This window comes from Aethalodelphis obliquidens, unplaced genomic scaffold (genome assembly GCF_003676395.1).
Source record: "Aethalodelphis obliquidens isolate GAN/ISIS:26980383/991018 unplaced genomic scaffold, ASM367639v1 scaffold39, whole genome shotgun sequence".
NCBI classification, from domain to species: Eukaryota; Metazoa; Chordata; class Mammalia; order Artiodactyla; family Delphinidae; genus Aethalodelphis; species Aethalodelphis obliquidens.
In genome coordinates, this window is record NW_020837983.1 from 5,352,807 (window position 1) to 5,379,472 (window position 26,666).

Sequence of the window (26,666 nt, forward strand, 5' to 3'; positions counted from 1 at the left end):
TCTTGCCTCTTCGGCAGGTCCAGACTTTTCCCCCGACTCCCTCCCGGCTAGCTGTGGTGCACTAACCCCCTGCAGGCTGTGTTCACGCCGCCAACCCCAGTCCTCTCCTTGCGCTCCGACCGAAGCCCCATCCTCAGCTAGCAGCCCCACCTGCCCCGGCGGATGAGCAGACAAGCCTCTCGGGCTGGTGAGTGCCGGTCGGCACCAATCCTCTGTGCGGGAATCTCCCCGCTTTGCCCTCTGCACCCCTGTGGCTGTGCTCTCCTCCGCGGCTTCGAAGCTTCCCCCTCCGCCACCTGCAGTCTCCGCCCGCGAAGGGGCTTCCTAGTGTGTGGAAACCTTTCCTCCTTCACAGCTCCCTCCCACTGGTGCAGGTCCCATCCCTATTCTTTTGTCTCTGTTTTTCCTTTTTTCTTTTGCCCTACCCAGGTATGTGGGGAGTTTCTTGCCTTTTGGGAGGTCTGAGGTCTTCTGCCAGCGTTCAGTAGGTGTTCTGTAGGAGTTGTTCCACGTGTAGATGTATTTCTGGTGTATCTGTGGGGAGGAAGGTGATCTCTGGGTCTTACTCCTCTGCCATCTTTCCCCTGTCTCCCTAGCACAGTTTAAATGCCTAAGAAATATCTGATAAGTAAATGAATAAATGGAAGAAATCATTATTTCTAGGCAACATTATTTTGTAATGCTACCTACAAATGTCATCTAAAAATATCATGAGTGGAGGGACCCTGGTGGCGCAGTGGTTAAGAATCCGCCTGCCAGTGCTGGGGACATGGGTTTGAGCTCTGGTCCAGAAAGATCGCACATGTCGTGGAGCAGCTAAACCCGTGCGCCACTACTGAACCTGAGCCTGAGCAACTACTGAGGCTGCACTCTAGAGCCTGCAAGCCACAACTAGTGAAGTCCGTGGGCCTAGAAGCCTGTGCTCCGCGACAAGAGAAGCCACTGCAATGAAAAGCCCACACGCAGCAACGAAGACCCAGTGCAGCCAAAAATAAAAATAAATTAAAGTATATATATCTCATTATTAGAAAATCATTTTCTGGGTAATGTTTTGATGCTTAGCATTTGTGTTATATTTTTGTTTGTTTGCATGTCTGTATAACCATGCAGATGTTTATCTTTTGTTACTTTTTAAACACCAAAAAACTGAGGAAATGAATAAATGAAGAAGTAAAAAAAAAAAAAATTGAGAGGTTTTTTTTTTTAATACAAAGTAAATGAGAAAATAATGGTAAAGGAGCATCAGCATTGAGTTTTTGTTTGTTTTTTAAGCATGAAAAGAAGTAGCATTAAAAACATTTTTATTTAAATTCAACCTCACTTTCAAGAATTATCTTTAAGTTTTGAATTTTCAGTCTTTCAAGTAATGTTTGATACTCTTCAATCATTTCTCTTTTAGTATGAATCAGATGCAACAGGAGAAAGAGCTAACAGAAAATATTTTGAAAGTGGTGAGTATTGGCATCAGTTATACTCTAACCTTTCTGGGACATATTTAGAGCATGTGTAGGTGCTTCTTCTAATCTTAGGGATATAAGAGTTGGCAAGGTCTAGATGCAGTGGCATTTACATTTTTACTTGTTAGAACATAGTTTGGTAATATTCTAAATAGTACATTAAAAAAAAATTAATTAATTTTGGCTGTGCTGGGTCTTTGTTGCTGTGCCCGGGCTTTCTCTAGTTGCGGTGAGCAGCGGCTTCTCTTCATTGTGGTGTGCGGGCTTCTTATTGTGGTGGCTTCTCTTTGTTGCAGAGCACGGGCTCTAGGCACACGGGCTTCAGTAGTGGTGGCTCGTGGGCTCTAGGGTGCAGGCTCAGTAGTTGTGGCGCATGGGCTTAGTTGCTCTGCGGCATGTGGGATCTTCCTGGACCAGGGCTCAAACCCGTGTCCCCTGCATTGGCAGGCGGATTCTAACCACTGCGCCACCAGGGAAGGCCCCTGTGTGCAGGATCTTTTAGTTGTGGCATGCAGGATCTTTAGTTGCAGCATGCAAACTCTTAGTTGCGGCATGTGGGATGTAGTTCCCTGACCGGGGATCAAACCCAGGCCCCCTGCACTGGGAGCGTGGAGTCTTAGCCACTGGACCACCAGGGAAGTCCCTCTTTTTTTTTTTTAAGGTAATTTTAACAAATATAATTGCACTCCTGCTATGTTAGAAACATTTTTAAAATAGATTAATACACTAAGTATTAACACTACTAAGTATCCTGTAAGTATCTTTTGGTTAATATAGTCCAGTGCTGCCATTTTTGTATTTTAATAGTTTGTTTATTGAACTTTTGTAGCTAAAAGAACAAGCTTCTGATTCTGTCTTGGTACTAGAGGCAGCCCTTAAATTAAACAAGGATCTTTATGTCCACACGATGAGAACGCTAGATTTATTGGCCATGGAGCCAGGCGTGGTAAATGGAGAGACTGAGAGTTCCACTGTTGGATTGAAAATCAAAACCGAGGAGATGCAGTGCCAGGTATTTATTTCAGTATTTAATCAACGCATGGCAAATTTTTGGAAAATCTTATTTTTAATTAGAATTTATTTCTGCCCTTGTCCCTTTGATTTTGACTTCAGATGCTATTAAGACTTCGCATTGCATTTAATTTGTGAATTTTATAAGACCTCACTTGAAATTTTTCTAAAAGAAATGCAAGGAAAATTTCATTTGATCTTTTGTCTCTGAACTGGTTTCCCAGTTGTATTTAGGAGACTGACAATGCATGAATATGTAACTAATTTACAGTTCATTCATATTATTAGAAATCTAATCCTACCAAAAAAACAAAACAAAACTAATATTGTACTAGACTTTGAAAAATGTGGGCTACTAGAGAAACACCTAGTTTTTCAAAGATCTTAAGGTTGCCTGCTTTCTGTAACTCTGTGCTGTAATTCCTTTGTTGCTTTCAGTTGTTGTTTGTTGTTAGATATTTTTTGTATTGATGTCTTCTTTTTCCCTGCTGGATTGTAAACTCTTTGAGGTCTCTTTTTTAAATATATTTGCCTCTTTCTCACTTTCCAGCACAGACTCTTGAGTATAATAAAAATTTTAAAATATTTGATGATTGCCTAGAGAGGGCCACTAGCCTTTTACATTCTGTGTTCTTTTTACATTTTATGTTCATTGTGTGAGTTGGCATGACTTCTTTAATCACTATTTCCCAATCCTGAAATGGCAGAAATAGCTCTGACTTTAAAGGGTTTGGAGGTACCTTTTCAGATTAGCTGGTTCTGGAGGTGAAAATAATCCCTTTTCAAGACTTGTTAAGATGGAGTCTTGTACAGTAGGAGGAGGAGTCAAGAGGCATTGACAGTTGGCAACCACTTTAAATGGTCAATTAAACTTCCATGGAGGAGGTTTCTGGTACTGTCATATCTTATACTCACTGAGTCTGTTTAAAAGTCTTGGTAACATGTCTGATTTTCACAATGTAGTGGATGATATGACCTGAAAAAACAGAACTCTTACATAAATGTGCTAGGTAAACCCTATCAAATATTCTTTTAATTACATAGCTGAGCCATAATTTCTGTTTTTTGAATAGCAAATTAGTACTAATACTCATTTCCTGGCATGTTAATGTTTAAAGTGCATTTGCAGTCTTTATGTTACTAAAATTTACCTGACTCAAAAGAAAAATCTTCAATTTTTCCTTAGTTAAACCATAAGTATTACTGTCCTTCAGGGCAGCTTCATTAGCAGATTTGGTTTTTTTTGTTTTGTTTTCATCTATTGACCACATCTTAACTGTAGAATTTAAAGTCGTTTTAATGGCTAGTCAGTATAATTATACTTGAAAGTATCTTTTTGGTATCTTGTACTCTGCCTGGAAAGGGAAATTATATGTAACTATAATATGTATGCATATGTATGTGTGTTTATGTGTGTTTAAATCTTTCTCTATTATGTATACACACACATACTATTTTTAAAAATTGCTTTAGCACTCTTTTACCCTAGATGGAAGGAAGCGCTCTAGAATGAAAATCAGCCCAACATTAAATGTGGATTAAATAGTGCAAAGCAGTATTCTAGAGGCTGAGAAGAATTAATTTTGATTTGTTGAACAGGGCAGAATAGCATCTGTAATGCATATCAGTAAAGAGTAGATCAGTCATGAATACCAGAGACTATTACAGCTTAGGAGTTCAGAGGGGGAATGAGTATCTGTTGGCTAAGGTTGGTTTGGTGTAAATGGAAATACGGGGTGTGGAATGAAGTTCATTTGTAGATCTGATGTGAATGGGGAATTGAGAAAACTGGTGTGATTGAAACAGAGGAGAATAGAGAGGTTTGGAGAGAGAAATTAGTCCAGATTCTGAGACCCTTGAAGATCAGGCCTTGGGGTTTGAACTTTCTCTTACCTGGGGGAATAATTTGAAGGCTTTTTAAGAAAGTCATATTGAGAAGACAGATCAGTCAGCCTTGTGTAGAGTAAATTTGAGATAGAGTATTAGGAACCTAGAGATCTGGCTTTAAGTCTGGGCTCTGCCAGTGTTTGGTTATATGCTCTTTAGCAGAGATGTTACTTTCTGGACCTTAGTGTTCTTGTTCATAAAATGGCCAAGTCGAACTCAGTCTTTGAGTTCTGCATTCAGTAAATCTAGGTATCAATTTATGAACGTTCTTGGAAAAATATACAAGTTCTATTAGAAAAGGACAACTGGAAATGCACTATCGTTTTATAGTCATTAATTCAAACTTCTCAATATTTTATTCTGGCCAGTTCTGTGATAGTAGACATTTGCCCCTTCTGTCCCTTTTGGAGAGACACCCCGGTGGCTGTCCCCCTATTCTATGTTAGAAGAACCCCGTACCTTCTGAGACTTGATGGGAGGCAGAGCCTGTTTCCTATAATAAAACTGAAAACTCCAGACACTAGCATTCTCTAGCCCTTATCCTGCTCCAGGGCAAGTGTGTCACATAGGTGTGACAGACAGATACATTTAGTTTAGACTGAATTAGGAGCTAGCTCATAAGTCAGTGAAGTGGAGAGGGTAGATAATCCATTGTGCTGGTGGGCCAAGAGCAACAGTGACAGTAAAATCTAGTTTCCAGGGGCAGCCCTGGCAGAAGTGGAGCTGCTGCTCTCAGTGTCTAGTGCTGGTGGCTGCAGGTGACATGATCTGTGGAGTCTAGTGTTGAGGTGGCTGCAGTGGTGTTTCACTGCATCAGTTTTGGTTCTTGTTCTGGCTGCTTGCTTCCCTTCCCCTGTTTGTTTTCCAAGCCTGATTCTTTGGCTTTCCCAATAAATCTGTAGGCCACCTGACATCCTGAGGGTAAATCTGTTTTCTGCTTAATTCAGTCAGTTGACTTCTGTTGCTCGTGACTAAGAACATTGATTGTTTCACTGCTCGTTGAAATGGTTTTTTCTTTTTGGCTGTATGTGTACCTGTGTTTTGCCTTTGAGTTTTGTCAGCTCTTAAGTTCATGAAAAATTACTGAGCAAATTGGTATTCATTACCATTTTAGGTGTGTTATGATTTGGGTGCAGCATACTTCCAGCAAGGCTCTACAAATCCAGCTGTCTATGAAAATGCCAGAGAAAAATTTTTTAGAACCAAAGAACTAATTGCAGAGGTAAATACAGTCATAACAGGCATATGATTTTCAGTTCTTTAAAACATCTATATGTTTTTTGGCTTGAATTTTTCTGATGATAAAAAAACCCAGTAAGTGTTCATTGTTGTAAATTTGGTAGTTCAAAAAAGTAGTGAAAACATCAAAAAAAATCTGTAATACCCCTTTTGTGGTTTTAGCTTATTTTTTTCCAGTTTTTATTCTTTATGTTTTTATACAGTTAAGCTCATGCTGTAATATACTATTTTGTATCTTGCTTAAATATTTGAATAGATATTTTAAATGTATTCTGTTATATAGTTGTGCTGTGATTTCATTTTCCTAATGTTTGGGCATTTGGATTGTTTACTGTTTTTATTATAAAGTTGCAAAATTTATATCTCCAAGCATAAATTTTTGTTTGGACTTTAGATACTTTCAAGTTAAATTCCTGCAAGTAGAATTACCATGTCAATGGTCATTATTTTTTTTAAAGGATGTAATATGTAAAGCCAAATTGCTTGCTAGGTACATTTCTCCGAAGGCACTCCAATCAGCAGTGAATTTTTTTAAATTGCTAATTTGATGTGATCTAGAATATCTTTAAAAAATTTGCATTTCCTTGGTTCCTAGTAGGGTAAACATTTTCATGTGTTTGTTGTTTGCATTTTTCTTTTTGTGATTCAGAAAACTTAATTTTAAAGTATATAACTAGGTTTCTGTATGCCTGGTGCCCAGAAAAATTGCCACTTCAATCTTTCCTTTCTTCACCAGAGACATTGATTAAATGTACTAGAGATTTACTTTATTGGGAATCCCCATTTTACTTTGCCTGGGGCACTCATCAGATTTCTAATTTGATGGCATTTCAGGTATAGTAGTTTAAAACTTTAATTTTTTAAAAAAGTGTGTCTCTTAAAAAAATTTTTTTCTGTTTTGGTGGAAGCATTTCTGTTTATTCCACTTGAGTGAAGATTGAGTTTTCTTTGCTGCCCCCTTTAAATCTCTGCAAGTATATGTATTTTAAAATATTTTAAGCTCGTTTTTAACAGTGTTCACTCTTTGTTAGTATCTTAATTTTCATACTTACATAGAGCAATAATAATGTCTACCGTTACGTTGGCCTGAAAACTCTAAACCACGAGTCAGCAAACTTTTTTGTAAAGGGCTAAATAATAGATATTTTAGGCTTTGTGGGCCATATACAGTTTCTGTGGTATAGTCTAATTTGTTGTTATGGTTTTTTTCCCCCCCTTTACAACCCTAAGAATTGTTCTTAGGTCAAGAAATCTATAAAAACAAGCCATGGGCTGGATTTGGCCTGTGAGCAATATTTTGCTGACCCCTGCTGTAAACCTTTTAATTTTTTATGGTTCCTCCAGCCCTGAATTTTCCATTAGCATTTTCTTGTACTGTTAAAATGTACTAAATGGGTGCTAGACTATTGTTTCTATTACACTGATGAATAATGATATATACCTCTTACTTTACAGATAGGTTCATTATCTCTTCATTGTACCATAGATGAGAAGCGGTTAGCTGGCTATTGTCAAGCGTGTGGTGTTCTTGTACCTTCTTCTGATAGTGCATCTCAGCAATTGACTCCATATAGTCAAGTCCATATTTGTTTGAGATCTGGCAACTATCAGGTAAGATGTGTGATGGGATACAATAGTGTAATCGAAAAGCACTGGAATCCAGACAGCTGAGTTCATATCCTGACACACCATTTACAGTTGTGCCGTTTAGGGCAAGCCAGACTGTCAGATTGGCCTGTAAAATAGTTTTAATAATTAAGCTTCTTATGAGAATCAAATGAGAAGTTATAGTTTATAAACTCTAAGGCAAAGCACTGGACAGATGTTGACTCATTGATATTCTCCTTTCTTGAAGGTATAGAATTTGCCCATTTTAAGTGCATTCTGTAAGAAACTCTGTAGGTAGAACTTTTAAAATTACAGGTAGAGAACTTTCAGTTTTATGGAGCCTAAAGTCTTGTGTCTGATCTGAAAGTATGGCCTTGTAACCCTGCCTTATTAGCCACTGCAAACATTAAGACTGAAGGAGAAAGTGAGCAGAGTGGTTTTGGTAGGTTTGGGTAGTGTATTACATAGCCCATTTTGCCAGGGAGTCTGGTCATCATGTCAGTTTTAATCATGAAAAGGGCTTAAATTAGTCTGTTGAGATTTTTATTGCACCCTCTGTGTATATATCTTTAGTTTTGTAATGAAAATCACTGGGAATTAGAATTTGTACTTTTAAAATCTTTTTTGGAAAGCCTTCATTCTAGGAAGTGAACAGTGCCTTCATGTTATTTAATTCAAAACAGAAATTATGAAATGACAAAGCTATAGCATACCTTCAGTTTTGTGTCTCCAAACGGACTTTTAGCCTAGGTTTTTAGTTCAGTCTTCTCAACTAGAGTTTATTTTTTTTCAGGGAAAATAGAAGAGAGGGGATACGTACTTCCTCTCCCTCCCTCTGGCCTCTTTTTTGCAAATTCTGCTTTGCCCTAGGGAAGAAAGTTAAACTTTCTTGAAGATAGATTTCAGATACAGATGAAGTTATTAAACACTAGAGATCTTTCAGTTACGTATTCCTAGTACAGGCTTATGGAGGGTGGGGATCAATTATGATAAGATATAGAATCTTTATAACGGTCCCTGGAATGGTAAGACCTGTGCAAAGAAGACCTTGGAAATGTTAGTCATAAATAGGCACATATTACTGTGAATACAATAAAGTGCCAAAATGTGTCACTCAGAAAGTAGTGTAATGGGTAGCTAGGAAAGGGGAAAGAGCAATTTTGTTGCACCTCTGAAATTTATCACTTCAGTTATATATGCAGGAGTATCTTAGAAATCATGTTTACCTTTTTTGTTTTTTTGGAATAAGATTCTGTTTGTATTAACTATATATTTTTGTTTTGTTCTGATGAAGTAGTTATTGAACAGTTGTAACAAATATGTCTTCTCACATTTAGGAAGTGGCTTACTTTCCCCTGTGTAGCCTGTGTTTTGCTATGGAGGTGAAACAGTGGTTGCTTTATAATTTTGAAGCCATTTTTGTCAGTGCTTTTGTGGTAGAGCTGAGTAGCTTTAGCTGTTTCAAGAAATCCCCACACTATCGAGATAAAGAGTTGATAAAGAACAGAAAAAGACTCTAATAATGTGGATGTTTCTGTAATTCACTAAATAATATATGTTAAACCATTTAAATTGATTAGAATAGTTTCTTAACATGTTATATTTAGATGAATTATTTTTAATTAATTATTTTAGTGTTTTAAAAAGTTTGTTGTATGAACCCCTCCCCTTTTTTTTGGCTGCACTGCGCGGCCTGTGGGATTTTAGTCCCCCTGTAGTGGAAGCCCAAAGTCTTAACCGCTGGACCGCCAGGGAAGTCCCTGAACCCATATTTAAAGTGGATGAGAAGAATTTAAAAACTTTCTCTCTAATAACATAGCTGAATTACTTCTTATTCATTGATTCTTCTCTCACCTCTCACTTTTGATCTTCAGTTTTGAAAAAGGGTGAGGGGGTGCTATTTGTAACGTAATTTTAAAATTTTAGAAAGAAAAGATTTTCCTAGCAAGATTTTTTTTTTTTCCTAGCAAGGTGTTTTAATGATTTTCTTCACTGTGTAATTTCTATTATAGAAAGACTTTTAAAATTTTATTAAAAAATTTTTTTTTGGAAAGATTCTTTCATGATTTTTGAAATGGATGCAATTTTGTGTCTCTGTTCTAGGAGGTAACAAAGATTTTCGCTGAAGACAATTTAACCTTCAGTTTACCTGTGCAGTTCCGGCAATCAGTCCTAAGAGAGCTCTTTCAGAAAGCTCAACAGGGGTAAGGAAGTGAATTACTTTTTGATTTTTGAATAAAAGGGTAAGTGCATTTCAGATTTACCAAAAACATCCCTCCAAACTACCTGTATGTCTGACACAATACTTTCACTTTTTTTTAGTATATGGGAAGTTAACATGGCCAGAGGAGCCACTTTAATGTTCATCTAATCCATTTTAAAAGTGCTTGGGGAAAAAAATTTACATAGCAGAATTTGATTCTGTTACCTAATCTGTATAGCTAAATTGTCCCTTGACAAATTCAAGACCTTCCCATGACTTAGGTATTTACTAACGTGCCGGAATATCGTAAGATCTTACCTCTCAAGAGTAAATGGCTTATTCTTGTGATTTTAGTTTTGCAATATATTCCTTTTTATTAAAAAAAATTAGTGTATCTGCTTTTGTATTCTACAGAAATGAAGCTCTAGATGAAATCTGTTTTAAAGTCTGTGCCTGTAACACAGTACGTGATATATTGGAAGGTAGAGCGATTGGTGTTCAATTTAACCAGCTATTTCTTAGACCTAATAAAGAGAAAATAGACTTTCTTCTTGAGGTAAGACGTTTTTTCCCCTTTTGATTTATAATTTTGCTTTAAGTTTACCAATGATCTCTTAGCTACCAAATCCAGTGCCCTCTTTTCTGTCTTCGTCTGACTTGCCTCTCTGGCTGATAGTTGTTTCTACTGATAGACCACGGTCTCCAACCCTGTTCTCCTTCATCACTGGGTTTTCCATAGTCCTCCATTGACTTCTCTTTTGCTCTCCCTTTAATGTTTTTATTTACGAAAGTTTTGTCCTTGGCTCACTCAACTTCTCATATCACTTTTTATTCTCATCCAAAACCTCAATCACCTGCTTACTAAAAACCCTTGGATCATACTTCTTGCCTCTCATGTGAGCTCCAGAATCTGTGTTTCTACTGGATCTTTCTCTTTCTTTATAGTCTTAATGTAATAAACCTTGAGAGGAGTGCATAGAGTACAATTAGTACCATTTAGTTCTAAACATACAACACTGCCAGTGCTTTAGAAGTCCTTCTTATGCTCCTTACCAAACCCTCTCTGCCTCTCCTTGAGGAAACCACTGTCCTGTGTTTTGTGATAATCATTTCCTTGCTTTTCATTACAGTTGTATCACCTTTGTATGTACCCTTAAAGAATATTCTTTAATTTGCCTGTTTCGAACTTTACATAAATGAAATCATACAAAATAAATTCTTTGTCTCTCAGTGAACATTCTTGAGATGTTTTTTCAAGTTGTATGCAAGTGCAGTTTTTTTTTTTTTCCATTGCTGTAAGGTGTTACAACATTATATGACCATGTCACAATTTATTTATTCTTAAGATGATGGACATTTGTGTTATTTACAATTTGTGGCTGTTGTGCTTCTTGGAAAATATTGTACACATATCCTGGTGCACCCACATACGATTTATCTGTTACATTCCTGGAGAAGGTTTATCTGCAATATTACTATATAATTTCCAAGTGTTTTTGCCACTAGCATGCAGGAGGGTTCTTGTTGGTCAGGATCTTTGTCAGCACTTGGTATTGTCAGATTTCCTGCCAGGTTCATGGTATAATGGTATCTCATTGAGGTTTTAACATCCATTTCCTTTATTACTGAGGAATTTAGCAGCTTTTCATTTATTTTTTGCACATACAGATTTTGTCTTTTTCTTTTTTTTTTTGCGGTACGCGGGCCTCTCACTGTTGTGGCCTCTCCCGTTGCGGAGCACAGGCTCGGGACACGCAGGCTCAGTGGCCATGGCTCACGGGCCCAGCCGCTCTGTGGCATGTAGGATCTTCCCGGACCGGGGCACGAACCCGTGTCCCCTGCATCGGCAGGCGGACTCTCAACCACTGCGCCACCAGGGAAGCCCTAGATTTTGTCTTTTGAGGTACCCATTCCAAGTGGTATGCCTAATTTTTCTGTTGAATTGTCTTTTTTTTTCTTTTGCAGGAATTTTTTATATATTCTGTCCTTTACTAGTTTTAAATACTGCAGGTATCTTTTCTGCGTTTCACTTCTCTTTTAACTTTTTATTATTTTAAAAGTTCTTAATTTTAATATAATAAAATTTATCAATCTTTTCCATAAAGGAAAAGATTAATGGATTTCTGTGTCTTGTTCAAGAAAGCTTTTCATATCCTGTAGTCGTGAAAATTGTCCTATATTTTACCTTCTAAAAGCTCTAGAGCTTAGCCTTCTTTTCACATTTAGGTCTTTAATCCACCTATGATTGATTTTTGTGTATTAACATGAAGTAGGGGGTCTGATGTCATTTTTTTCCTCACTTGTTCCAGTACCATTTATTGTAAGTTCCATCTTTTTTCTGCCAATCTCCAGTGCTACCTCTCTTGAATGCCAAGTATCCATACGTGTGTGGGCCTGTCTCTGGGCTGTGTTCTGTACCACTTTTCTGTTTGTTTACCCATACATCAGTATCCCTGTCTTGATACCATCTGAAGTACATACCTTGTTTTTCAAAGTTGTGCTGGTTATGCTTGTCTTTTTGCGTTTTCTTGTAGACAGTTGACTCATTGTCAAGTTTCACAAATAAGCCTGTTGGATTTTTGTTTGGAACTACGTTACCTTTAAAAGTCAATTTGTGAAAAATTAGTATCTTTACAATATTGAGTGTTGTAATCTGTGAGCTGGTATAGGTTTTGATTTATTTAGACGTTCTTTAATGCCCTTTAAAGCTTTATAATTTTTCCATAGAAGTCTTTTTATTTTATTTTTTTTATGAACTTGAAAATAGTTTATGCATTGGTATAGAGGTATAGTTGAACTCTGTATATGATTTCGTTTCCAGCTACTTTGCTAAACTTTTAAAAATTCTGTTTATCTGTAGGTTCATTTGTTTTTCTAAATAGTCTTTATCTGTAAATAATGCATTTTGTTTTCTTCATTTTCTGGCCTTTTCATTTTTATTTCTGTGTACTTGTTCTTACTGTGCTGACAATGATCTCCAGTACAATGTTTGGTAGAAAGGGCTCTGATGGGCTTCCTGGTCTCATTCTTAGTCTCAAAAGCTTGTACTCTTTTACCGTTTAGAATGATGTTTATTATAGGTTTTTCTTATCGTTACTCCGTATCTGATTAAGGAAGTTTCTGTTTATCCTTAATTCACTGAAGGCGCTTATTTTAAAAAAATCATGAATTATTTTTAGATTTTATTAAATGCTTTTTCTGTGTCTATTATGATAAGCACGTAATTTTTCTCTTCTAATTGGTTAATGTAGTGAAGTATATTAATTTTTAAGTGTTGAAGTACCTTGTCTGGATAAACCCAACTAGGTTGTGATCTTTTTTTTAAACTGAGATATAATTGACATGGAACATTGTATTAGTTTTAGGTCATGTTATGATTGTTTTTAATATATATTGCTGGATTTGGCTTGCTAATACTTTAAGATTTTTTTACATTCGTGTGTGAGATTGATGCATCAGTTTTTTTTCTTTCTTGTCCTGTCTTTGATTTTGTTACTAAGGTCATGTGTGCCTCATAAATAAATTGAGGTGTGGATCATTTCTTTTTGCCTGGAAAAGAAAATGGACTCATTGCTTTTTTTCAGTGTTTGGTAAAATTTACCAATGATGTATTTGGGCCTGGAGATTTTTTTGGGGGGAAGATCTTTGGCATTGATTCAGTTTCAGTGATTTCATCTGCTGTTCTTTTTTCTTGATTAGTTTTGAGAAGTTCTTTTCTAAGAATTTGTCCACTTTATCTAAATTTTTAAGTTGATTAATATTAATGTTTTTAGTTATCTTTTCAGTGTTTATAGCATCGTAGAGATGTCACCTATTTCATATTTTTCAGTTTTAAAAAGTTGAGGTGAATTCACATAACATCTTTGTTACGTTGCTTATCAGGAGTTACCACATATTCCCGAACACATGACGACACGTATACAATGCATCTCTATATTTGAATAAACAATCTCATGAAAGTACACTAAAATATTATTTATCATAAGATCTTACATATGGTAGCAAACTTAATTTATGCATACAGTGGGGCAAAATTATTAGAATGTAAATATGTCGTACGTACTCCAAGATGCTCAGATGTGTTATATACTGATAGCGTAAACTGTTCATCTGAGCAAAGTACCTTCAAGATACTGTTTCTGAGCATGGTAATTAAAAATACTATTATTCTTTTTTTTCTTTTAATAGCTTCATTGGGATGTAATTCGCATACCATACAATTCACCCATTTAAAATGTACAGTTCAGTGGTTTTTAGTATGTTCATGGAGTTGTGCAGCCATCACCTCAGCCAGCTTGACAACATTTCATTCCTCTCTGCCCATCTGCAACAAAACTTCTTATCCATTAGCAGTCATTTCCCATTTTCCCTCAATCTCTTCAACCCTAGGCAACTATTAATCTACTTTTTGTCTCTGTAGATTTGCCTGTTCTGGACATGTCATATAAATAACTGACTTCTTTCACTTAATGTTGAAAACCTGAAAAATTTGATCCATGTTGGAGTGTGTATCAGTACTTCATTCTTTTTTATAGCTGAATAGTATCCCATTGACTGGATATGCTCTTCAGTGTCTGTTTTGAGTGTTCATTCATCAGGTGATGGGCTTTAGGGTTGTTTACACTTTTTAGCTCTTATGAATAATGCTGCTATAAACATTATATAATTTAATTTTTGTGTCAACATATTAGAGAATATTTGACAATTTCTTAAGGTTAGGGAGCTTTTATACTAATATATTCTTTTTGACTTCTTGTAAATAATATGTGGGGAGGAAACCTAATAAACTCAGAATAATATTATAAGGATATTATTTTTAGATAACTAATATTTTCATAGTTGGTTTCTGTTACTCTTTATTTTCATTGTTTAGTTTTTAAACCTTGGTTATCTTCTTAACCATTGGTTCTATATACTTTAACTATTATCGATCATTCTTTTCAACTATCTAAGATGACCCTTTTCTCACTTTTCTGACAGGAACTACTGATTCTTAAAGTTATCACTCCATTTAATTTGGCAACGTACTTTGTAAATTTCGGCAGGACTTCTTCGTATGCTATATGGATTATTCTTTACTGCATATTCTTTGGTCTCATCTCTTAAATTTCTTAACCAGATCTCTGACTGATAATGTTTGAAAGGAAAATTCAGTTGTTTTTAAATCTAAACTTTTCAGACTGTAGTATAATTATTTTAAAGTACCCATATTCAAATAAAAATTACTCAAATTCCTAGGTATGTTCAAGATCAATAAATTTAGAAAAAGCTTCAGATTCTTTGAAAGGAAACATGGCTGCTTTTCTAAAGTAAGTGCCTTTCTTTTCTTTTTCTTAATTTTGAACTTAGTCCTGTGAGAAAAATATCTTTTATTCCTTATCGTTTTGGATTTGCCCTGCCTATCTTATAACCAGGCAGTAATTGGTATTTAAGAACAGTTATGGTTTGGATTCGTGTAACCACATAAAACTTAGGATTCTGTCAGTTACTCCTTTTGTATATTGTAGCATTGAAATCACAAACTTTAAATAAGGACCAAAAAGAAATTTTAAAAGCTGTTTCAAATGATTGTTGTGCAGTTATTGAATGGTGGTTTTTTAAACAGTTTATTAATAAAAATTGGTTAATATGATTGTTTTCCCCAAACTAAAATTATACACTTTTTTGTTTTATAATATTTCTTACTGATCTAGGAATGTGTGTCTGGGGTTGGAAGACCTGCAGTATGTTTTCATGATTTCTTCACATGAGCTTTTCATTACATTGTTGAAAGATGAAGAACGAAAGCTACTGGTTGATCAGATGAGGAAGAGATCCCCTAGAGTAAATCTGTGCATTAAACCAGTAACTTCATTTTATGATATCCCAGGTTAGCTCTGCTAGCTAAAATGTTGGCACATTCTGCCCCTCAGTATATTTAGGATATCCTCTTAATTTGTTTCAGATTACACGAATGCTGGTAATTAATAGACATTTACCTGTCTTTTGTAGTCATATTTCTGTCTAAGCAGTTAAGTCTTGGGACTCTGCTGAGTCTCTGATTCACGGAGATATAGGCCTAGATACATAAAAGATTTTAGCTGTGGGAGTAGACCCACGTAACTCTGCTGCTGTGTTCTTGAAGGTAAAAAACAGGAGGGGAGGGGAGCGGTTGAGAACGATAAAAGGTACAGGCTTGCATGCGTTTCAGCCTGTATATCATCATCGTGATACTGTCTTCTAGCTAAACATTCAGCTTTGGCACCATTGCCATTTTTGCCTTATTTATTTGATGATTTTCTTCCATTTTTTTCTCTTATTTTGTAAATATAAGTAGAAAATATAGTGCTGCTCATTAATGAGAAATACAAGCTTCAACATTTAATATAGGGGAGACAGAATTCAGCTGGCTGAACGAACTTTTAGCTGCTTTGACCCTCATTAGATTTAAACTGCGTTAACAGTCCAGGTGTAAAGGGAAAGAATAATATTAACACAGATAAAATGCTGGAAATGCATTATTGAAGACTATATCTGAAAGCCGAGTTGTAGTGAGGGATTTTAATGATCAATTCTTGGTTTTCTGGGGAAGGCAGTGCCTCCACCTCCTCATTCTCCCCTTCAGAAAACACATTCTTAATGTTTATTGCTCAAAACGTTTTATATGTGCTTTTAAATAACACAGTATGTTCCAAAGTAGGAGACTGTCTATATAAGTTAAATTTTTCCATATATCCCACATAATTCTTTCCATGTACCAGCTACTGATTTTTATGTTTTTATTTTCATTATCTTTGTTAAATGCATTCATTTATTAAATGAAGACATAATAAAAATTGTGTTAGGCTTTCTACATGAGAGTGAAGTTAAAACATAATTTGCATTAAGTTGCATAAATAAGTTTTCAAGATGAGAGATGCTTTTAACTTACAATACTTATGAACATGCACAATTTCTCTCAGTAAATTACCATTCTCGTATTTATAGGATTATGTATACCTTTGAATCAAATCATTATTTAAATGGAAACCTCTCCTTCCTTTCTTAGCCTCAGCAAGTGTCAACATTGGCCAGTTGGAGCATCAGCTGATATTGTCAGTAGATCCCTGGAGGATTCGACAGATTTTAATTGAATTACATGGTATGACTTCAGAGCGCCAATTCTGGACAGTGTCTAATAAGGTAAGAAGACCCTCTCTTAAGCGCAGATAAGAAGGGACTTCCCTGGTGGTGCAGTGGTTAAGAATCCACCCGCCAATTCAGGGGACATGGGTTTGATCCCTGGTCCAGGAAGATCCCACATGCCACAGAGCAGCTAAGCCCGTGCGCCACAACTACTGAGCCTGTGCTCTAGAGCCCACAAGCCACAACTACTGAGCCTGCGTGCCTAGAGCCCGTGCTCTGCAACAAGAGAAGCCACCGCAATGAGAAGCCCACGCACCACAACGAAGAGTAGCCCCCGCTCACCACAACTAGAGAAAGCCTGCGCGCAGCAAGAAGACCCAATGCAGCCAGGAAAAAAAAAAGAACAGATAAGAAAATTACCCTTGTTTTCTGATGTAATTTCATAGAAGAGCTGTTCCCTGACCTTTTTGGGAATAAGAACCCCCTTTATTTGTCAACAATTCATCAACAATGTGAAGTACCTGCACATGAGAGTAATTGCACTTTGAACATCCATTGACAGAGAAAATTTGAAATATCCAAAAAAGGTTATTAATTCGACACTATTAAATCAGTAACAACAAAAAATGAGTTTATATTTCATTTGTTGTCATAACACCTACATGCATTTTCAGTATAGCTGTTAATATGTGTGTAAGGTATAATATTTATGCAGTCTGGAGCTAATACTTGCTGTGTGCTTACAGAGTATTTTTGGTTTAGTTTTTTCCTATCTTCTTGAAGTCTAAAGCCTACAGTTTAGAACCACTTCATTAAAACTTCTTTTAGAACATTTTTGGCTTTAGATATTCTTTTTAAAATGCCAAGCTAATGTTTCTGAAGTTGTCAATTTAAGTTTTCCCGTGTGGAAAGTGCAAATGAAAATAGCTTTTTAAACATTTCAGTGGAATGTAGCTTGAGATACAAGGGAAGCAGTCCACAGATACAGGAGAAATTAAAGTACTGTGGTAGTGCTTCTAATTTAACTGCATACTCCTCCTCTGCTGAATATGTAATAAAAAGAAGCAAGAATTGCTGTATATTTTGTGGGGTTTGAACGTAAAAGTGCAGTGAAATGAAAAATTGGTCTGAACCTTAGTTGGGCTTCTTAGCATTGACATTGTTATTTGTGTTCATTTATATAGAGAGGAAGTATATAGCATAATAGTTAAGAGCGGGAGTTCTGGTACTAACTGCCTGAGTTTGAATGCCAGCTCTCTACTTAACTAGCTGTATAGTCTTCGGCAAGTTATTTGACTGCTGTGTGTCTCTGTTTTCCCATCTGTGAAATGGAGATAATAGTACCTACGTAATACTGTTGGGAGGATCATATGAGTTAATACGTATTAAACTCCTAGAATTTTTTTTCCTTCTTTATTTCTATAGTCTATTCTTCAGAAAGTTCCAATCCATTTAATTATTTATTACTAGCTCATTGTAGTGATTATGTTCATTTTGATTAGCATTTCAATACAGCTGTCATTTTCCTTTCTCTTTCAAAAATGATTTTTGAATGATTTTTTAAATGGGGTTGACTATTACTGAAAGGTTCTTATCTAGATTTGGTTTCATGTGTGTGTATTTGTGGATCTTTATTTCTTCTAGTGGGAAATACCTTCTGTCTATAGTGGTGTTATCCTGGGAATCAAAGACAATTTAACAAGAGATTTGGTTTACATTCTAATGGCCAAAGGTTTACACTGCAGTACTGTTAAGGTGAGTAAAAGCATACATTGACGTCTGGTTAAGAATATGCTTTGTAAATTTAGCATGAAGCCAGGAATCAGAATCAGTTGTGTTTTCCTGATCTTAAAATCATAGTTGTAGGCCTAGGAGGATATTTGAAAAGGCATTTTGGTTTATTCTTTCTCCTTTTACCCTCATAGCTATACGAAAATGGTCTTGGACATATGGCTACTACTCTATGTCTTTTAAAAAATTAGAGAGCATGAATAGTTCTTTTGTATTTAGGGTTCAGTTAGTAAAGATTGTATTCCAAGCTAAAGAAAACAAAACCAAAAATCCTTAAAATTACTTCTGTAGATTTTACATAAGGATCTATTTGTGAAGTAGTCTGGGATGGAAATACAGATTTGGGAATCATCAAAGATCACCCTGGGAGAATATTCAGAACCTAGGGGATCCAGCACAGGTCCAAAAAGAGTGGCGTGAGAAAGTCTGGTATGAAGACCAGACTTGTGGGGTCATAATAGCTAAGGGGATAGAGGTTGTCAAGAAAAGGGAATGGACAGCACTGGGTTGCAGCCCCTAAGTGCAGTAAGGTAACTGAAAGGTATTGAGTAGATTGTGCCATTAGAAGATCTTTGTTTAGTAAGAGCTATTTCTTTTTCATGATGTGGGGGATAGAAGCCACATTGTACGAGTGAAAGAATCATGTGGAGAGAGTAAGCGAAGGCTACTCTTTGGAAAAATTAGAAAGAGATGTGTAGGAAAGGGCTTAGATCATAGCTGATTTGATTTATTTATTAGTCAATTATATAGGCTAATAGGGTTGTGTGCAAAATTTTGGAATGTGGAACCTTGTTGAAGGGGGTAAGGTCTAATTCTGACTATCTTAGGGGGAGAAGGGTGTTTAATCATGGAATTTTATACCTGTATGATATATGTATGTAATATTTATATAAAACTTCTAGTTTTGTTATTTTATTTATTTATTTTTTGGCCACGCTGTGTGGCATGTAGGATCTTAGTTCCCAGACCAGGGATTGAACCTGTGCCCCCTGCAGTGGAAGCGTGGGGTCTTAACCCCTGGACTGCCAAGGAAGTCCCCTAGTTTTGTTATTTTATAATTTATGTAAAACTTGTTTAGTAATATAGCATGTATATTATATTGATTGTTTATTGGATGTTTTTTAAAAATTACAGGTAATTCCCTGGCGGTTCAGTGGTCAGGACTCTGTGCTTCCACTGCAGGGGGCACGGGTTCAATCCCTGTTTGAGGAACTAAGATCCTGCATGCCGTGTGGTGCAGCCAAAAAAAAAAAAAAAAATTTACAAAAGAATTAAGTATTTATTGGAATAAATCAACAATGCAGAGATGATAAAAAGATGATAGTGTAGCCTCACTCCCCAAGATAACCTGTGTTAACCATTTAAATTAATTCTTCTCTTTGTTCTGTACTTTTAAAGACATATTTTTTGACTCCAGAGGAAAGGTGATCCAGGCTATTCTGCTGTTTCTTTTTATAGGACTTTACCCATGCTAAACAGCTATTTGCTGCTTGTTTGGAGTTGGTGACAGAATTCTCACCAAAACTTCGTCAGGTCATGCTGAATGAGATGCTGCTTTTGGATATTCATACACATGAAGCTGGAACAGGGCAATCTGGAGAGAGACCGCCTTCTGATCTTATTAGTAGGGTGCGAGGATATCTGGAAATGAGGCTTCCTGGTAAGACTTTTTCACAAAGCCAAATTTCAGAAATTTAGTACTCAAGTTAACTGTGGGGAATATTCTAAAAGAATATTTACTGGACTTTTTACCATCTATGAAAAAATTATTTGTCTTTTAAAACAATTCAGATGTGGAGTTCACTTGAAAACATTGGGGAAAATGTAGGAAATTATTAATTTCCTAGGATTGCCATAAATAAGTAACAGAAATTTATTTATTTAAAATTTATTTATTTATTTTTGGCTGCTTTGGGTCTTTATTGCTGCAGAAATTAATTTTTTCATGGTTTTGGAGATGAGATGTCTGAAATCAAGGGGTCTGCAGGCCTACACTCCCTTTGAAGGCTCTAGAGAAGGATGCTTCCTTGCTTCTACCTAGCCTCTGGTGGCTCCCAGCAGCCTTTGGTGTTCCTGGGCTTGCAGCTGCATCACTCCAGTCTTTACCTGTTTCATGTGGCCTTCTGTGTGTGTGTGTGTGTGTGTGTCCATGTCTTCTCCTCTTGTAAGGGCACCAGTCATTGGATTTAGGGTCTACCCTAATTCAGTATGACCTCATTTTAACTAACCACATCTGCAAAGACTCTGTTTCCAAGTAAGATCACCTTCTGAGGTTTCAGGTGTACATGAATTTTGAGGGGACAGCATTCAACACACTACAAAAACCATATTGCAATTTTAAGATACTATGTTAAAAGATTCAAAATGTTCTTGAAGCTGCATGTTGAAGGTTTATTTCCTCATAGCTGCCATAGACAGCCCTCAGCATGATTGCCTGTGGGTCAGGAAGTCACTGTGGTCACTTTAGGAACAGATTTTGACTGTCCAGTTCTAAATGTAAAGATCTTATTATGAAAAGAAGCTTATCATAAGAAGTTTTTTTATCATAAGAATTATCTGTTACATATAATCTTGCTTAGTTAAAGCAGTTTCTTACTTTTACATGATTTAATAATATTTAGAGCATTTCAATCATACTGTACACATTTAATACTATAAATAGTAAAATTGAAGTATAAAGCAAGGTCCTAATAATGTACCCAAACAAATGGCTGCTGGCCCTCTGGGGTCTTTTGAATTAATTTAATTGTTATAACATTGTGATTTCTTGAAAAAATTACAACTTTTTAGCACTCTATAGATAGAATACCTTTGAGTTTTAATGCATCATTGCCCTTCAGTATCACAATAAAAATTGATCTCATTAATATATACTAACTGTCAACAGAGTGTTTTCTAAAGCTCTTTTTTTTTCCTTTTTCTTTTCGGGCCATGCTGCGCGGCTTGTGGGATCTTAGTTCCGCTACCAGGGATTGAACCCCGGGCCCTCGGCAGCAAAAGCGCAGAGTCCTAACCATTGGACTGCCAGGGAATTCCCCAGAGTGTTTTCTTTTTAAATGTTGAAGATTGGTTCTCTAAAATGAAAAGCAAAAAGAATTTAAAAAACCCTAACATTTATTGAGTGCTAACTACATGTCAGACATTCTTCTCAGAGCTTAGGTGCATAACTGATTTTAGTCCTCGCAGCAGCTGCATGAAGTAGCTTCTTATTTAATTATCCCCGTTTTGTAAATCAAGAAACTAAGTTTAAAGAATTTGGCCGAAGTCATGAAGGAAGAGACGGAACTGTGTTTTGAACTCATCAGGCCAACTTAAGCCTGTGCTTTTACTCTTTGAAATGGTTGGAAATGCCTTCAAGTAATTATAGTCTCTTTGTACTACCTTTTTGGCATTTGAGTAGTTTGAAGTTCACCTTTTCCTCCCTCCCTCCCTCCCTCCATTCTTCCTTCTCTCCCCTAACTTACTGAATGTGCATCTATTTGTCCCATAGTTTGTGTTATAAGCAGTGTTTGAAATGAGAAGGAAAGGATGTACTCTTAGGAAGAACAAGAAAACGTTTGAACCCCACTCTCTAGATGCTGATTCTTCTTTAAGAACCATTGTGGACTCACTAATGAGATGCCCAGTGAATAAAGGACGCCCTGGAGCCAAATGCTGTCTGGGCTTCCTTTGGCAAAGTGTATGGTGCATAACGCGCAGTGACATGTTGTACGCTGGGATATTAAATTTACTTCTATCTTCACTCCTTCTTTAAGAAGATGATGCAAATAATGTATTTTTACTTAATTTTGGTGTGTTCCTGTGCCTCTTTTTTGTCGTCTCCAGTCGCTTTTTGGGATAAAGTGAGATATAAACAGCCACAGGCAAAGACTTTTTAGAATGACTGAAAAATATAGGTACTCAAGAAGTTTAATAGCTCTCCCCATTTTAAGTTTTAACATTGTTATTTAGTATTCATTGGGTTTCTTTTCCTCTTTCTTGAAATACATTAAAACCTGAGTATTATATACTTTGAGCTACAAAAATTCGCAATGTATTTAATATTAAGGTATATTTAATAATTATTTATTTCAAAGGAAATAATGGTCAAACAATTCTGAGTGATTTTTTTCCTTCATATCTTTTTATTTAAAATTGTTACAGGTATAGTACGTATTTTTTGAATGAGTGAATGATTTGTCTCTTATGAATATCATGTTTTAATCAGGAAAAATTATTTTAAAAAATGAAAAACATATTAACATGGATTTATTACAGCTTTAAACATGGTTTACCTATTTCTGTGCTCTAAATAGCTAGAAGTTTATACCATACCATTATATATTTGTTTTGTTTGTGTGGTTCTTCTCTGCTCATTTATTTATTTATTTTTGGCTGCGTCGGGTCTTAGTTGCAGCCCGTAGGCTTCTCTCTAGTTGTGGCGTGTGAGCTCCAGAGCTCGTGGGCACTGTAGTTGCAGCATGCGGGCTCTCTAGTTGTGGCCTGCGTGCTCAGTAGTAGTTGCGGCATGTGGGCTTAGTTGCCCCCATGGCATGTGGGACCTTAGTTCCCTGACCAGGGATCGAACCTGCGTCCCTTGCATTGGAAGGCGGATTCTTAACCACTGGACCACCAGGGAAGTCCCTCTCTGCTCATTTAAATTATAAATTTGTAGAGGCTGGGTACCAACTCCTAGACTTCCACAGTACAGTATTAGGCATCTTAAGGTGTTCTTAGTAGAGAATTTTGTTGATTAATAGTGGGGACTGTGGCAACCTATTATTGGGAAACCTTAAACTTTATAGAGAAAAGTATAAAATATTAGTGTTTTTCTATTTTTTCATCTGTAACTTGTTTTTAGTTTGTTCAGCTGGAATCTGAGCAACTATTTGCTTTGTTATTGATTGATTGATTGCCACACCGCGCTGCACGGCTTGCAGGATCTCAGTTCCCTTACCAGGGATCAAACCTGCACCCTCTGCAGTGATAGCACAGCATCGTAACCACTGGACTGCCAGGGAAGTCCCATGCTTTGTTCTTTTAATGTTATGATGGTAACTCCAACTACTTTCTTCTTTGCTTTTTAGATATTCCTCTTCGTCAAGTTATTGCCGAGGAGTGTGTTGCTTTTATGTTAAACTGGAGGGAAAATGAATACCTTACCCTGCAAGTTCCTGCATTTCTGCTTCAGAGTAATCCATATGTAAAGGTAATTCATGTTTATCTAAATAAAAGGATTATTAGGGTGGGATTATTGGACCAGTTTCTTTAGATCTGTACTACTTAGGGAGCTTGTCCAGTTTCTAAGATTCAGTCTAAGTTTGGACAAATGCTTGTTGGTTTGTAGGTAAAAGTATAGTTTTTGATAATTCAGGCACTTGAGTTTGCCCTCTCTAATATTTTTTTCTTCTACCCTATAGTTACGAGAATGCAAGCAAAAATTATTTCGTTAATAGACAACATTTTGGTATAATCCTAAAGTAGTGAGAAGTTAGTCAGCTTTTCTTGCTTTGATTGATATAGTCAAACCCCGGGTTCAGCTCTGGAATACCCGGGTCTAGCTGGGTTGAACTGGGGGGGGCGCTAGGGATGAGCTGCACCCATTTTCCATTTGAGCACCTTACCCTTCTTCAAAGCCTGTTAAACTCTCTAAGTTGATACCTGATTCTAATTAGGGTACATGTTTGTTATTAGTGATTAGTTCCATATGAAACTGTTCATTCAATGAATTGATGGTATGTTGTTTGTTTATTCTCCTTTCTTAATTACACCTACCCTGCACGACTGGAAATGCTTCTGGGTGGAGAAAACATCAAAAATAAAGAGAGACGGGAGGTCTTCCCTAAGATTCTTTCTTTCATGTGTTAATATTACGTTTACCCTGAATAAGCAGTGAACTTTTCTCCCTTTCTGGTCTTGTAGTTAAAAAAAAAACAAAACATTTCATGATTTACCACTTTTTTAATATATGTTTGGTCCTTCAGATTTCCTTACTCTTTTCTTAATGCTTGTGTTACCTTTTGTTCTTACCTGCCGTCATCTCATCTTCAGTACACAGCCCCTTAAATGGATGGTTATCTGGAAACCTTGCAACACTGGACCAGTTTTTACGTTTGCCTTTGGTTATTTGTTTCTTCCTCCTTATTTCATGTATGGCCTTTAAAAAACTGAGCTCATTTCACTTCAACCCTTTGAAGACTTACTGATTTCTTTTGTTTTTTTCCTCCTTTTTGTTTATGGTCGTTCATAAAAATTTATTGTCATACTTAAGTCATCCTTCTCTTTGGAATTTCAGACATTGGATTATATCTGTTTTTTTAGTGAACTTTCTGAGATAGGAGTTCCTAATATCTAGGGTGTTTGTCTGATTATGCCCAGCAGTCTCCTGTCTTTAGTAAACTCTCAGATGAGACGACCGTTTTGTTTCAAGATTATCATTTCCACTTAGAACGGTAGCTTGTTGCTTAGTATTGTGACAGTGCAGTGGCTTTTCTCTTTGCTTCTCTTAGCTGTGAATTCTGTGAATTCCTGTGCACCAGGAAGGCTGGCCGCATGTTTGAGGGCCTGCAGTGTGGAAGGGCACGGGGTATTGTGTTGTAGGTTGCCTAACCTTGGGCTAGGTTAGCTCACTGCTTCCTGCACTTCCCCTTGATCTGGCCACAGAGGAGGAAGGGTACGAGGTGACCTTGCTGCAGGGACCACTGAGGCATCTCATCGTCTCATCTGGATTAGGGTTTTGTGTGTCTCCTTCCCTAGTTGGCCCCTTGTTCCCTTGTTAACGTAGAGGAGAAAGTAATCAGATTAAGAAGTCTAGAGTAAGGGATCAGGTATTAAAAATTAGACAATTTAGAGCAGCTTTCAAACTTTGAATTTGATGTGGAATATATATACAGATGCATAAGGAAGAGTCTGGAAGGATATTAATAGTCATTATCCCTGGGTAATGAAATATTAAGTGATTTTTTTTTTTTTTTCTGCGGTATGCGGGCCTCTCACTGGTGTGGCCTCTCCCGTTGTGGAGCACAGGCTCCGGACGCGCAGGCTCAGCGGCCATGGCTCATGGGCACAGCCACTCCGCGGCATGTGGGATCTTCTCGGACTGGGGCATGAACCTGTGTCCCCTGCATTGGCAGGCGGACTCTTAACCACTGCGCCACCAGGGAAGCCCTTAAGTGATTTTTAATCAATTTTATTTTCCATTCTCTTAGGAATGGAAAAAGGAAAGGGAAAAGTCTTACGCATGTGACTAAATATGACCTTTAGAAATAAGAAAAACAGTCCAGCCTCTCCCTTGGATCAGTATGGGAGGTAGTGTAGTATATTGGAAAATGTATAGCATTTATGGGCGCTTGGATTATAAGAGACTAGCTAGTGGGAGGAGGAGAGGTTGGCGCTAACAGTCATGATGGTATAAGACAAAGACCATGGCTTTTGCCGTGGCCTGCAAGGCCTTTTAAGGTGTGGGAGCTTCTCCTTCTCCCTCCCTGTCATGCCAGCTCTGTCTGTGGTGCCAGAGTGCTCATGGCCCTTGTTCACACAGTGCTTTCTCAGGCTTCCGCACTTCTGCACTTCTGTGTGTTCATTTGGCCGAGATGCTCTTCCCACTTTTGCCGGTTTGTGTAGTTTCTTTGAAGCTTTCCATAATTCTTTTCTTTGCAAACTTGCTGTTCTTGTTACTTCTGTACTGTTGTACTGTGGACATATTTCTTTTGTTGCACTTATACTGTATAGTAAATTATTTGTTCACCTGTCTGTCTTCCCTGTAAAACAGTGAGCTTCTTGAGGACAGTTGATTTTCATATTTTCAGTGCTTTGCCTGATACCCAGCACATAGGAGATGCTCAAGAATGTTTGTGGAATTCAATTGACTTGGGGCCTAATACCTCTGAAAATTCTTACTTTTAAGTGAATTTACTTGCTTAATGTAGTAACCTTCAGCCAAGCATGTGATCTCTGACAACAGAAAATGAAATTGAGAACTGCAGTAAATAGCTTGTGTATATTGTGATCCTAGTTGTTAGAGAAGAGTACGTGCAGTAGGCACGCAGGATGAAATGTCCTCCTGGGTCAGGGACCCTGGTTCCCGTTCGCGTAGCGTAGCGAGGGTTTCCAACACCATTGTCACTAGCCTTAGGCAGCACCAGAATTCTTGTAAATTAAGTCAAGTGTTCAGGGATTTATTGAACTGTACTTTCAACTTTTCTATGTTTGAAATTTGGGGGGAAAGCACTATTTTCACCTTTGTCATAATCCTGCCTCTTTCTTTAAGCAGTGGGACCCCATTATGAACCTTTTCTAGGTCCAGTCAGGGAACTGGGGATTCCTGATGGACGTGAATTATCCTTGGCTACTTTACCCTCTAAAGAGAAATGATGTATAAGAATTAC

General features: G+C 37.0%; 1 protein-coding gene across 3 annotated transcripts in view; it reads left to right on the forward strand.

Moving 5' to 3' along the window:
* INTS8 (integrator complex subunit 8) overlaps nt 1–26,666 on the forward strand; it is a 64,854-nt gene that overhangs the window by 11,114 nt on the left and 27,074 nt on the right. For all 3 annotated transcript variants that reach the window (XR_003438147.1, XM_027131431.1, XM_027131429.1), the window contains exons 5-16: nt 1,400–1,451; nt 2,287–2,469; nt 5,470–5,577; nt 7,050–7,205; nt 9,306–9,406; nt 9,820–9,961; nt 14,644–14,714; nt 15,099–15,274; nt 16,433–16,566; nt 18,154–18,264; nt 19,759–19,960; nt 23,367–23,488. Coding sequence is in view for 2 of the 3 variants with exons in the window: in XM_027131431.1 (XP_026987232.1) it covers nt 1,400–1,451; nt 2,287–2,469; nt 5,470–5,577; nt 7,050–7,205; nt 9,306–9,406; nt 9,820–9,961; nt 14,644–14,714; nt 15,099–15,274; nt 16,433–16,566; nt 18,154–18,264; nt 19,759–19,960; nt 23,367–23,488 (1,558 nt within the window). In the remaining variant the exon portion in view is untranslated. The remainder of the gene's footprint in view (nt 1–1,399; nt 1,452–2,286; nt 2,470–5,469; nt 5,578–7,049; nt 7,206–9,305; nt 9,407–9,819; nt 9,962–14,643; nt 14,715–15,098; nt 15,275–16,432; nt 16,567–18,153; nt 18,265–19,758; nt 19,961–23,366; nt 23,489–26,666) is intronic.